Source organism: Rhinolophus ferrumequinum, chromosome 12 (genome assembly GCF_004115265.2).
Source record: "Rhinolophus ferrumequinum isolate MPI-CBG mRhiFer1 chromosome 12, mRhiFer1_v1.p, whole genome shotgun sequence".
Classification (NCBI taxonomy): domain Eukaryota; kingdom Metazoa; phylum Chordata; class Mammalia; order Chiroptera; family Rhinolophidae; genus Rhinolophus; species Rhinolophus ferrumequinum.
Window position 1 is genome coordinate 37,142,213 of NC_046295.1, and position 13,419 is coordinate 37,155,631.

Sequence of the window (13,419 nt, forward strand, 5' to 3'; positions counted from 1 at the left end):
AGTTCAGAGAATTGGGTTGACTTATATCATATGAAATTTCTGATTGATGCTGAATATCAACTGTTTACTTTATTGCTCCTAGATTGCTCCCTTGATATAAATAATTTTAGATTTTGAAACTAGCTTGGGAACAATTCTCCATGTTCAGTTCTGTTATTTCAGAGGCGAGTTGGACTTGGAGATGTCATGCTGGCTAACTTATGACTGTCTGATAATTCCTACATGCATTCCCCGGGTTCATAAGCGTTACTTACATTTCATTTACAGACAATCAAACACTATAGTTAACGTCCAAACATCCAATAAGTTACAAACACTTTGTCACTTATGAACAGCATTGTGTACTGGGGCTTATCACTCACTGATGAATTTTTTGTCATAGATCAAATCAGTTAATATGTGCATAAAGTTCTATAAGCGTAAAGCACAAAGCACATACTAATTATTATGTTCCTTAATTTCAAAAATTGCTTAAATTGTCCAAGATTTTCTTAGCATTTTAAACCTAGTTTTTGTAGACTTTGAGTATCTTATTGGAAGTCACCTGGAACCCTCTGAGAAGATGTGCACCAATATTAATTTCTCTATCATTCACTTTTAAAAAGAAATACAAATAAAACGCCTCATTTTAAGCTCCCTTATTCCATGTACCATAAAATGTAGCCACTTCCAGCTCTGTTGGCCACCACTCTTACTCTTTCTTGCTCTCCATTAGTCAAATGTTCACCTTTATCACAGAAATAAATGGAGTCTGCATTTCCTGCCCCTATTTCTTCCCAAGGGAAGAAACTAGACGTAGGCTTTCTTGTTCTCCCCACCATTTGGGCAGTCTCTATTCCCAAATAAAAGGATAAATTGTTCCTAAGCCAGTTCAGTACTATCCTGGGTGATTTGTTGTCATTTTTTCCAGCTACTAAATTAGTAAGTAAATGAACCCTATGTAACTATATTCTTGTTCCACCATTTAAATCACACTTAAAAGAGAAATAAAACTGCTCCTAACTAATACTCCTTCCTCCCCAATTCTTACCATCTTGTTCTTTCTTATTAGTTATTACTTTTGAGGCACATCTTTAGCTACAAAGTTAAAAAGAAAAAAAAAACCCTGTACTTTAGAAACACTCTCCATGTCTTTTAATACAACTGATTCAAGCGAATGTAAGTGGCAGCTAATGGGATTTCAGAAAAGAGAAAAGGATATTGCAAAGCAGAGTCCTACGAGGAAGAAAACCTAATAGGAGAGATATTGATCATTTATACTCAGTAAAATACAACTGCAAAATCCCTTTGAAAATCAGGCAAGACATTGAGAACCTGGGTGATGGAGGCGGATGAGTGACTTTATTTGAAAGTTTGGATCGGCCGATGGCTGGGACTGAGGATCAAAGGCACAGCTGTCTCCTCAGAGAAACTCACAATTCCTTCCTCCCCAATTCTTGGGAATAGCTTAAGGGAAGGGGGACAATATCTCATTATTTTATGAAAACTCAAGATATTTTATTGAACAACATGATGTCTTGGCTAAGAATACACATTGGATGTGTACACGTAATCTTCCGAGAGACTCCCCTTTTTCAGTTTCCAGGCAATTGTAAGCCAGGATAAATTAAACAAAATTGGAAGTCTTGAGGAAAAGAGAAATGGGTTTGTTGAGGGCAGGTATGCTTATGGTTTGAAACGGGGCAGACTAAGGAAAGGTGTGGTCTTAGTGAAGTGGTGGTTGGATTGGATGTACACATCGTACAGCAGCTGTTTCCCTTGCTTTGAAAGAACTACAAGCTTCACTCACTCACACAGATGAAAAAGGTCCAGTGGCTTAATAGGTACATTATAAACAGCCCCAGCATCTTGGGTGGCTTTTCAAAGGAAAAATGAAAAAGTGGCTACAGGACACCTAGAGGTCAGTTCTAGCCAACAAAGTCCTATGACATGAAGGAATTGGACTCTGTTTATGACCTTAGCTTGTAGCTTTCTCTATGTCCTATGTACTTTGGTGAAGAATTGCTACAAACAGGTAGGTGGGTATACCTGTGTGTGTGCGTGCACATGGGTGTGAGGTGAGAGAAGTGCCACCATCTATTTTATCCTTTGGAGTTAAAGCATCACTTTCTGGGAATGCTGTCAAAGACTCAGAACTGAAGCTACCTCTGAAAGAGATTGTGGGGGGCAAAGGAACAAGCAGTGGGGTAAGTTTAAATGTAACCTCCCTGTGTCTCACTCTTCTCATCTATACGTGGGAATAGTACTATATAATAACAAAATAATAATAAAATAAAAATTTTACTCCATAGAATTGTTTAAAGATGAAACGAGCTAAGATACATAGAAAGCTTAGATTGTGTCATGCACCTAGTTATCACTAAATGTTATGTATTGTTATTTTATTATTATTAATCAAAGGTTCAGACTTCTAATCCTAGCTCTTCACTAACCACTTAATATAGTTTTCGCCTCCTTGCATTTCAGTCCTCTCATCTGTAAACTGGGAATAAATCTAATTGATCCAAACTTATTGGCTACCTCCTCCCCCTCATCAAATTAGGTGATGAACATGAAAAAATATACCGGCAAAAATACAGTTTTAGGAGAACGGAATACATATATATGTTTTAGTCCCTGTTGCCCTGAGACTTTTTGAGCTATGTTTACTACAGTCTGTATCATGCTAGAAGTGACAATGATACATTGCATCAGGCGCTAGTAAATGAAGATACTGCTTATGGTCAGTTGGACAGCCTGGAGACTAGCTCCCCAAACAGTGAGGGACATATAGAAAAATATCAGTAATGGCATAAATCCACACGACATGGGAAACGCCTAGAGTGCCACTCTCCAAAAGCACTATGCCCAGTGAAAGCATCTAAAACCATGGAGACTGGAGATAAAACCACAGCTGCATCGTAAGCAGAAATGTCAGAGTTAAAAGACACACACACACACACACACACTGTGTCCTGCAATGAGTGGGTTCTGGCAAAGACAGGAATACTCTGGCAGCTCATGCAATGCAAAACGGAGGCGCTTTCTAATCACAGGAAGCAGTCAAGACAGGGCCTCCGACCTGCAGTCGAGAGGGTTCTTACCTTTTTGACATCCCTGACCAAGTGGTACAATGTGTTTGAGGGCCCGTGTCTCTGAAAACAATAAAGAAGAATCAAATGGTTTTGCTAGTCAGGGGATCTCACTGGCAAGGCAAGAAGGATCTGGAAGGGAGGGTTCTGGCTGGCGGAGGGACAGTTATTCAGATGAATCTTGTTGTACTTGCTCAGTTGCCCCTGTCTTTTCTAAACACACTGGCAGAGTTTTGGATTGTGGTTCCTCAAGAAAAAGCATTTGAGGTTCTAGGTTCAAACTTTATCAAGGAAGCCATCAACTCTGTTGACAGCTGGGCCAAAACATCATTTGAGGGGCTAGTTATGCAGCAGGGGGAGACAAAGGTGCCAACTTACTGCATTGGAAATACAGTTTGGCATCCTGCCAGTCCCAACTTGTTTATTACCCATCATGAATGAGAAACTGTCTAAAGCAGAGGTTGGCAAGCGTCTTCTGTAAATACCCAGATAGTCAACATTTTATACTTTGTCAGCCATACAGACTTCATGGCAAATGTTCAACTCCTCTGTTGTGTGAAAGCAGCTGGAGACAATACTTAAACAAATGAGCTTGCCTATGTTTCAATACAACTTTATTTGAGGACACAAAAAGTAAAATTTCATAAAATTCAATATGTCACGAAATATCATTCTTTTGATTTGTTTTCAACCATTAAAAAATGTAAAAGGCCATTCTCGGTCTTGCAGGCCATATAAAAACAGGCAGTGGGCTGGATTTGGTTCTTGGGTGGTAATTTGCTAAACTCCAGTTGAAAGAAAAAGCCACAGGTAATTTGGGAAAAAGAGAGGCTTGGGAAAAAGATGTTATGTTTGCTTAAGGTAAGAATAAAATGAAATTGTTCACCACCTAATTGTTTTTCAGGAATAGGAATGCTAGATAAAATACAGGATGCCCTGTTACATTTGATTTCCAGATAGAGAATGACTAATTTCTAATAGAAGTATGTCCTGTGCAATATTTGGGACACACTTATACTAAAAATTGTTGTTTATCTGAAATTCATATGTAAATGGGCATCCGGTGTTTTTATTTGCTAAATCTGGCAACTTTACCGGAGGAACTCAAACAATGATGGCAAATCCTTAAGGACACATTCAAGGACAGAGACAGTCCCTGGACGCTGCCTCAAGTCTCAGCCCAGTCATGCGGACATAGTTCTCAGAACTCTTTTTCCACTGAGGGATGGAGTATTGTGTAGGGATTACGCATGCAGGCTCTGGAGTCAGAATGCCTGGCTCCCAACCTGGCTCTGCTCCCTACCAGCTGTGACCACAGGCAAGCTACTTCGCTGTGACTCAGTATTACCAACTCTCAAACGAGGATAATAATACCACTTATCTGATCGGGCTGTGGGGAGGATTAAATGATGAATGTTTATAAACCTACTAAAGCAGTGCTTAGCACTCAGGAAATGTTAGCTGTGACTGTTACTGAGGCCATTCGCTGCACCCTAATCCTCCTCAACAGAGGACTCCAGGGAAACACCACCAGTTGATTGGAGTGATGAAATCTATTGGCCTTTCTCAATCTAGAACTTCCCTACTTCCTTCTTTCCAATGATTGGAAGAAGTCACTCTACTGTCTTGGTTCTCTAATTGACATGCAAGTCATTCAACTCTGTGTTTCATTTTTTTCATTTTATTAAAAACCCCATTATTCTTTTCTCCCCCAGATTTACTGAGATATACCTGACACATAACATTGTGTAAGTTTAAGGTGTACAGTGTGATGGTTTGATACTCGTATATATTGTGAAATGTTTGCCACAATAAGGCGACTCAACACATCCTTCACCTCACATAATTACCATTTTGTTGTTGTTATGGTGAAGCAATTAAACCTCTACTCTCATAGCAACTTCAAGTATACAATACAGTATTGTTAACTATACTCACCATGCTGTACTTTAGATCCCTGGAACTTACTCATAACTGAAAGTTTGTACCCTTTGGCCAATATCTCCACTTTTTCACCACCCTTCAGCCCCCAATTTTTTGAGGAGCTTCTACAGTGGTTTTTTTTTTTTTTTTTAATATTTGACGCCCTTGTCAAATATTAGTTACCAATATATGCATGGGTTTATTGTTGGGCTCTCAACTCTGATCCATTGGTCTATGTGTCTGTTTTTATGCTAACACCATATATCTTGATGACAATAGCTTTGTGTGAAATCAGCAAGTGTGATGCTTCCACCTTTGTTCTTCTTTTTCAAGATTGCTTAGGCTATTCAGGGTCTTTTGTGGTTCCATGCAAATATTAGAATTGTTTTTCTCTATTTCTGTGAAAAATGTCATTGGAATTTTAAAGGGATTACACTGAATTTACAGATAGCTTTGGGTAGCATGGACCCTTCAACAATATTTACACTTCTAATCCAAGAACATGTGATCTCTTTCCATTTATTATAGTTGGGTCTTCTTCAGTTTCTTTCATCAGCGTCTTATAGTTTTTGGCATACAGGTCTTCATTTCTTTGCTTAAATTTATTCTTAAGTAATTTATTGTTTTTGATGCTATTGTAAATGGGATTGTTTTCTTTATTTCTTTTTCAGATAGTTCGTTGTTAGTGTGTAGAAATGCAACTGATTTTTGAATGTTGATTTTGTATCCTGAAATTTTGCTGAATTCATTTAGTTCTAACCATTTTTGGGTGGAGTCTATAGAATTTTCTATGTACAAGATTATTTTATCAGCCAACAGAGACGATTTTACTTCTTCCTTTCCAAATTGGATGTCTTTTGTTTCTTTTCCTTGCCTAATTGCTCTGGCTGGGACTTCCAGTAATATGTTAAACAGAAGTGGTGAGAGTGGGCACCCTTGTCTTTTTCCTGGTCTCAGAGGGAAAGCTTTCAACCTTTCACTATTGAGTGTGGGTTTGTCATATATCGCTTTTTTATGTTGAGGTATGTTCCTTCTATACACAATTGGTTGACAGTTTTTACCATGAAAGGATATTAAATTTTGCCAAATGCTTTTTCTATAGGTGTGATCATATGATTTTCTATAGGTGCTTTTTCTATAGGTGTGATCATATGATTTTATCATTCATTCTATTATTGTGATGTATCACATTTATCGATTTGTAATATGTTGAACCATCCTTGTATCTAGGAATGAATCTAATTTGATTATGGTGCATAGTCTTTTTAATGTGCTGGTTGAATTTGCTTTGCTAGTTTTTTTTTTTTTTTTTTTTTTTTGAGAATTTTTCCATCTCTATCTATCAGGGATTTCGGTTTGTAGTTTTCTTTTCTTGTAGTGTCCTTATCTGGCCTTGGTATCAAGGTCAGTGAGTTTGGGAGTGTTCCCTCCTCTTCAATTTTTTGAAGAGCTGAAAAAGAATTGGGCTTAATTCTTTAAATGCTTCATAGAATTCACCTGTGAAGCCACCTATTCTTGGGTTTTTCTTTGTTGGGAGGTTTTTGATTACTGAGTCAATCTCCTTACCTGTTATTCATCTGATCAATTTTCCTATTTCTTTATAATTCAGACTTGGTAGGTTATATGTTTCTAGGGATGTATCCATTGCTTCTATCGATAATGTTTTATCCTTTTGTGGGGATAGAAAGTTAGGCCTCCTACGCCACCATTTTGGTCCATTATTCTTACTGAAAGTCTCAGTATGCTGAACAACAACAACAAAATCTGCAGAGAAAACAGAAAGCTGGAGCTACTCTGCTAATCCGTTTTCTACTTCCAGCAGTAGGAATAAGATAGAGCCAGGGTGGCACCATCTAAAACCTATCACTGACTGGGGATAGGTCAAAAAGTGCCATCTCATCTGTCCCACTGTGGGTGGTGGGACAGAGAAGCATTGTGACAAATAAGGGGAAAAGTAATCTCTGAGACAAGCTTTGCTTCAGTACTAGCCTCTTTCTTAGTAATTTGGACCGAGTCCAAATTTGGACCGAGTCCAAATTTATTCACAGTCACAAAATTATTAGGAATTTTGTGACTGTGAATAAACCAATTTACTCTTTGCCCTCAGGTTTCTCATCTGTAAAATGGGAGAAAGCAATATCTACATTTTAAATTTCACTGGATTTTAGTGAGTATCAGCTCAGGGCCCATGTACTTAACTCACTGAATACTCTCAAAAACTTCCTAATTAGTAGTGTTTCTTACGATTACTCCTTGGTATCCCTAGTGCATGAATTAACACATCTTTACAAAACAACAAATAATTGTTCTTGGGTAACTCCAAACAAGAGGAGTTTTACATTTTATTCCATTATAGTGGGAAAGGAATGAACTTTATAGTTCTAAGAATAACAAGATGGTGCAGGATAGATAATCGGTCTCCTTTGATGCTTGGAGTTAAATCAATCCTCTTCTGCTGATTGCCTCACCACTCTCTGGGCTTACAAATAAACTGTGTTCTAATTTCCAGAGCCTTGTGGTTTTGTGTAAGAATCTGAGAACGTTACCTTTTGGTGATCACATGACTTTCTGCCTTAGATGCTGACAACTGAGCAGTTAAAACAAGTGGAATCTTGGTGTTTATTGTCTACACAGGTCTAAGGAAGCATTTGTGAAAAATGATCCATGCATTTGGAGGGGAGGGAGGAGACTCACAGGCATGTGGGGAGCAGGAGAAGGTAAAACAAAAAATGTAGAGAAAATAAAAAGTGCCTTAGCTTGGTCCTACCGTATTGTACAATTCCTCTAGTCTGGAGATGGTGAGAAAACGGTGCATGCTTACTCCATTCTCTATGAGTAATTTCACAAAATCCACTCTGTCCAGAACTAGGGCATCCAACATGGCTTGCTCCAGAGACCCCACCTGCAAATCAAGTCAGTGAGTTAGTTTGCCCCAGGGTCTAAAGATGCAGTTTTTTGGCATTCACCAGAATAGTTTACAAATGGATGCCTTTGACATCTGGTAAACTTTCAGCATATTCAAGAACATGCAAGACTGTTCTCAGCTCCACTTTTGGGACAGTCATAGTCTCTCTTGTGTTTTGGGACCTGTCTTCACAAATAGAATTCAAGGATTTCTCGGTCCAAAATTTATTTCCCCCCTTGAATCTCAATCTCAATCTCTCTCTCTCTCTCTCTCTCTCTCTCTCTCTCTCTCTCTCTCTCTCTCTCTCTCTCTCTCTCTCTCTCTCTCTCTCTCTCTCTCCTTACGTCCCTCCCTCCCTCTCAATATTGAGACGGTACAAGAGTTTACAAAGCTTTTCTTCCCCCAACTCTCTGACCAAGCTTTTGCTTTTGCACTACCAGTGAAGTGCTATATTTGTTTTCATCTTCCTTAGACTCTGAATTAGACTCTGGCTGACTTGAGAAGAGGAACCCTAGTAAACAGATTAGAAAGTAGGCTGTTCTATTTTTTCTTTTAACTTAAGTGATAGCATCTTGCCTCCATCTCACCCATTTCTACCCAGAGACCTAGCAATTATTTAGGTCCTTTGGTCTGTTTACTAGGGTTTTATGTAATTCCTGTCACAAAAATTTCCCTGTGTCCAGACTCCTTGACAAATCTTTCCACACCAGCAATGCACTAGTGGCACTAAACAAAGACAGGGGCTCAGTGGGCAGAAGCTCTCTGGGGAAAGGAAGCCCTGCACATGAGGATGTTGTCTGTCAGTGATTTGCTAGGCACAGAAATCAAATTTCAGGCTGCTGGCTGCCTCCTGAGGATACATGCATACATCACCCAATGGCTAATTTTCCAAGTTTTTATTTTGGGGAGAGTCAATTGAGGGAAACAAACCAAGAACAGTTATATAAAGTGTTGGTTCCCTCTGTGTTGTTCTTGGGAATAGGGAGGACCTGTGCTTAGCAACCAGGACCAGATGGCACCTGCGTGGGGAAACCTGCTAATTCTGCATCCTGAGGTGCGCCCCAGCCATACACCAGCACGGGGTGACACCACTTGGAAGAAGCAACCTCAAAGACAAGCAGAAACAAATTGCTAATTCCAGTCCTTCCTTAATTTTAATTAATTAACACAACTTTGTCGTATATATATATATACATATATACACACATATTTTATTTTCATACATTTAAAGGAAATGGCATCATTTGCTGCTGAAAATTGCTATCAAGGGCCACTCAGAGAGATAGAAACATTTGGAACGTTTTTTGAGTTGTGCTTTGTTGTATGTTCCACCAGGTGGCAGTGATTTCCTAAATTATTTCCACCCTAAAGAAAAGGAAGCCGTTTCTGAGCTGGTCTCAGAGGCTCCTTAAAACAAATACCCTTGCCCAAGCAAGCGGGCTTTTCAGGGATGACAACATATACTCTACCGGCCACTGTTGCCCATAAATAAAGATCTGGCTGCGAGCGATGTCGACTCTGTTCCAGGCTAAAGCCAAGCTCAGTTGGTCTGGGGCCGAGGCATTGGCTCCTGCGTACAGTAGACAAGTAGGAGAAAATGGGAGAGAGAACATGATCAGTTATTAGACCAAGGAGACCCACTCTAACACCGCCATCAATACCCCTCTTCCTGAAGAGCACACTCAGGTGTACAGAAGGGTTTCTCAAGCTTGGCACTCTTAGCATTTTGGGCAGGATAATCCTTTATTGCGGGGGCTGTCCTGTAATCGTATAATATTTAGCAGCATATTTGGACTCAACCTATTAGATGCCAATAGCATCTCCTTCCAAAGTCATGACAATTATAAACACCTCTGGACATTGCCAAATTCCCCCAGGGGTGAAAAAAGACAAAATCAGCCATTAAGAACAACTGCTTCATAATCTTTTTTTTTTTTTTTTAAATTTAACTATAGTTGGTATACAATATTATGTTAGTTTCAGGTATACAGTATAGCGATGCAACATTTTTATACCTTACAATGTGATCACCCCCAATAATTCTAGTAATCACATGTCACCGAGCAAACTTATCACAATATTATGGACTATACTCCCCTTCACCTTTTTCACCCCATCCCCTCCCTTCTGGTAACCATCCTTTTGGTCTCTGTTCCTGTAAGTCTGTATTTGTTTTGTTCGTTCATTTTGTTTGTTTGTTTTTAGAGTCCACATATAAGTGAAACCATATGGTATTTGTCTCACTCTGCCTGGGTTATTTCAATTAGTATGTAATATCCTCTAGATCCATCCATGTTGTCGCAAATAGCAAGATTTCATTCTTTTTCCATTGCTGTGTAATACTACATTATACACTATATCCTTATCCATTCATCTGTGGATGGATACCTGGGTTGCTTCCATATCTTGGCTATTGTAACTAATGCTGCGAGGAACATGGGGGTGCACATATCTTTTCAAATTAGTGTTTTTGTTTTCTTCAGATTAATGCCCAGAAGTGGAATTGCTGGGTCATATGGTAGTTCTGCTTTTTAATTTTTTGAGGAAGCTCCATACTGTTTGCCATAGTGGCTGCACCAATTTACAATCTCGCCAACAGTGCACAAGGATGCCATTTTCTCCACATTCTCATCGACATTTATTATTTGCTGATTTTTGGATAACACAGTCTGATTCTGGTGTCCACACATTGATGGATTCAGTATGAACCATATACTTGTAGTAAAATAATTAGTGTGTGGAATGATGGATATTAATTCAGTTTACATAGGGATTTTTCCATAAAAATATATTTCTCATCTTTTCAGATAACAACAGAGACTGTAAACTCATACCAGGGTCACTGGCACAAACAAGTGATAAACAGGAACATGTCAAAATGTACTGTCATCATTTTGAAGGGAATAAAAGTGAAGGCTCCTTGGGGCTGCATTTGGAAAGGTTGCCTTTATACTTTTCTTCGCTTCTTTAGCTGTTCTATTGGTCGTTGCTGACATGCCGGAATGGTTTAATTATTCCCCTTGCCATTTGTACGCCACAAATTTATATGTCACCTAAGTCAATAGTAGCAGTACAAATCTGGAGAAGAACACATAGCCGGAAGCAGTCACTGAGAGCAACGTGAGCTACCTGAAGGCAACATGATAAATGTCAAAGGAAAGCATGAAGCTGGTGAGTCTTGACTTTCCAAAAACTGAAAATACATCACTCAAGCATCGTCCTGGATGACATTTTGGATCAGTGTTTCTTAACTAGGATGACCAATCACTCCCATTTGCCTAGTATAATCAGGGTTAGCACCAAAATTTCTGCATCTTGGGAGATCCCTCAGTCTTGCACAAATCTGGATGGCTGGTCACCCTATTTTTAGCTGTGCTTGTACATTGGACTTGCCTGGACATTTGAAATATACTCATGCCTGGGATGCATCTCCAGAGATGCTGGTTTAACTGGTCCTGAGCACTGCAGCTTTTAAAAGCTCCCTAAGAGCTTTTAAGAACTAGAGTTTCTTAATTTATGTTCACATTAGAATCATGAAGACAAGGTTAAGAACCTTAAGTCTAGATAATGTATGTTCATTAATTCACTCATTCATCTGTTTATTCATTAATTTGTTTATACATTCAAAGATGTTGCTTTCATGCCTTCTCATATGGCAGGCATTATGCCAGTATGAGGACCAAGGTGAATAAGACAAAATCCATTGTCTTGAGAGCTTACATTCAGAGGAGGAAAGAGGTCTGTAATTAAATATACCATTTCATGCAATCATTCATTTTTCTGCTCAACAGAAATTTACTGAATACCTTCTGTGCCAGGAACTGTTTTGTCTTTGAATATCCAATGGTGAACAAGATAGCTAAGAGTACTCTTTTCATGGAGCTTATAACTTACTTCTGTTAGTGGGAGAGTGGGATTCAAAAAATAAACGAATAAACAAACTAATAACAGTGCAGTTTCAAGTTGTGTAAGTGCTATGAAGGAGCAGTGTCATTCCCAGGATATGTGGGACCTTTTCTATATAAACAATTTGGGTCACTCCAAATCAATGTGGCAGCACCATTCTGGCTACCCAATCCTGCGTGACCCCATGACAGAAGTATTGTGCCATTCAGCTGGAGTGATTTGCTGGCCAGACTGCCTTCCTGAAACCAGGGCTGGACATGGATCCGTTGGTTAACCTCGTAAACACAAGTCTGGGAGTTATTTGGGGCATCTGGTTGACCCCATGTGGAGAATAGATGGTTGAAAAATGCACTGAAGTATTGAAATATGTCTGCGGTCCATGCAGGTCCTGGTTTGGGATCAGGGCACCCCACCCATATAGCCCATAGCCAGGCTGGTGCCAGATCCCAGGTGGGCATGGAGAAGGCCCTTTAAAGAACCAGTATAAGGGTGATACTTCTAGTGCCCAGGGTGGTGGTGGAGTGCTCTGTTAGAATGAGTAGACAGTAGGCCTTCTTGAGAGTAACATTTGAACTGAGAATTAAATGATTAGCAAAAGCTGTCAAGTGAAGAATTAGGGGGAAAACCTTCCAGGAAGTGGAAACATCAAGTGCAAAGGCCTTGATGTAGGAATGAATACAAGTAGGGATAAGACATAAAAATGTGGTTTTATTATTTCCTCTTTCTGCAGAAGGTCAGGGAAGATTTAAGTGCATAAATAATGACCACACATGGTTTTAATAGATTAGTTCACTAGACCAATTAGATGAAGAAAGATGTTCTATCAAAGGAAACAGCAGACAAATAGTGGAGGAATTAAATAGCCCAGTGAATTTGGGAAATTCATGGCAAGACATTGAAGATTCAATGCTGGGGGTATAGTGTGAGTTAGACGCAGAGAGAGATGAAGCTAGAACAGGAGGACTTATAATGATGTGGAGGAGTTTCTCTTTCTCCTGAAGGCATGTGGAAACCACTGGAGGATTTCGTCTCAGAAACAATGCAGTCAGATTCATGTCTTAGAAAAATCGCTTTGGCAGCAGTGTGAAGAAAGGATTGGAAGGGCACTGGAGGAGGAAGAGTTAGGAAAGTTTTGCAATATTCTAGGTAAGGGATAATGAGGACCCGGAGGAGCAGCTTGGATGGAGGGAGATTTAGAAAGCAAAATTGATAGCCTTGGGTGATTGATTTAAAGTGGGGAGTCAGAGAGAAAGAGAAGTCAAAAGTGATCCCCTAGTCTCCAGTTTGGTAGCCTGGCTACGTAATGACCAACTGAGATTGGCAGTGCAATGCCAAAACAAGATTTGGGGGACAGCAAAATTTCATTCTTGAATATATTGAGCTTAAAATGCCTGTGGTAAATCGAGGTGAGAATGACTAGAGGTCCTTGGATATTGAGGTTTGGGGTAGGGGAGGGGTCAGGCATGGAGGTAAAGGATTGGGAAACGTTAACCTAAAGGTCACAAGAAGAAGAGGGCAGAGGATGGGTAATTGAATAACATCAATATTTAAAAGATATGAAAGCAAAGCAAATCTTTAGAAAAAAAAATCACAGAAAGCAGTCAGAGGGACAGG

At 39.4% G+C, this 13,419-nt stretch overlaps 1 protein-coding gene across 10 annotated transcripts in view; it reads right to left on the reverse strand.

The window, feature by feature from the left end:
* Positions 1-13,419, reverse strand: part of TRPM3 (transient receptor potential cation channel subfamily M member 3) — an 817,113-nt gene that overhangs the window by 95,003 nt on the left and 708,691 nt on the right. For all 10 annotated transcript variants that reach the window (XM_033122317.1, XM_033122314.1, XM_033122311.1 and 7 more), the window contains 3 exons: positions 9,369-9,469; positions 7,762-7,896; positions 3,084-3,134 (listed from right to left, as the gene is read on the reverse strand). In XM_033122317.1, the coding sequence (XP_032978208.1) occupies positions 3,084-3,134; positions 7,762-7,896; positions 9,369-9,469 (287 nt within the window). The remainder of the gene's footprint in view (positions 1-3,083; positions 3,135-7,761; positions 7,897-9,368; positions 9,470-13,419) is intronic.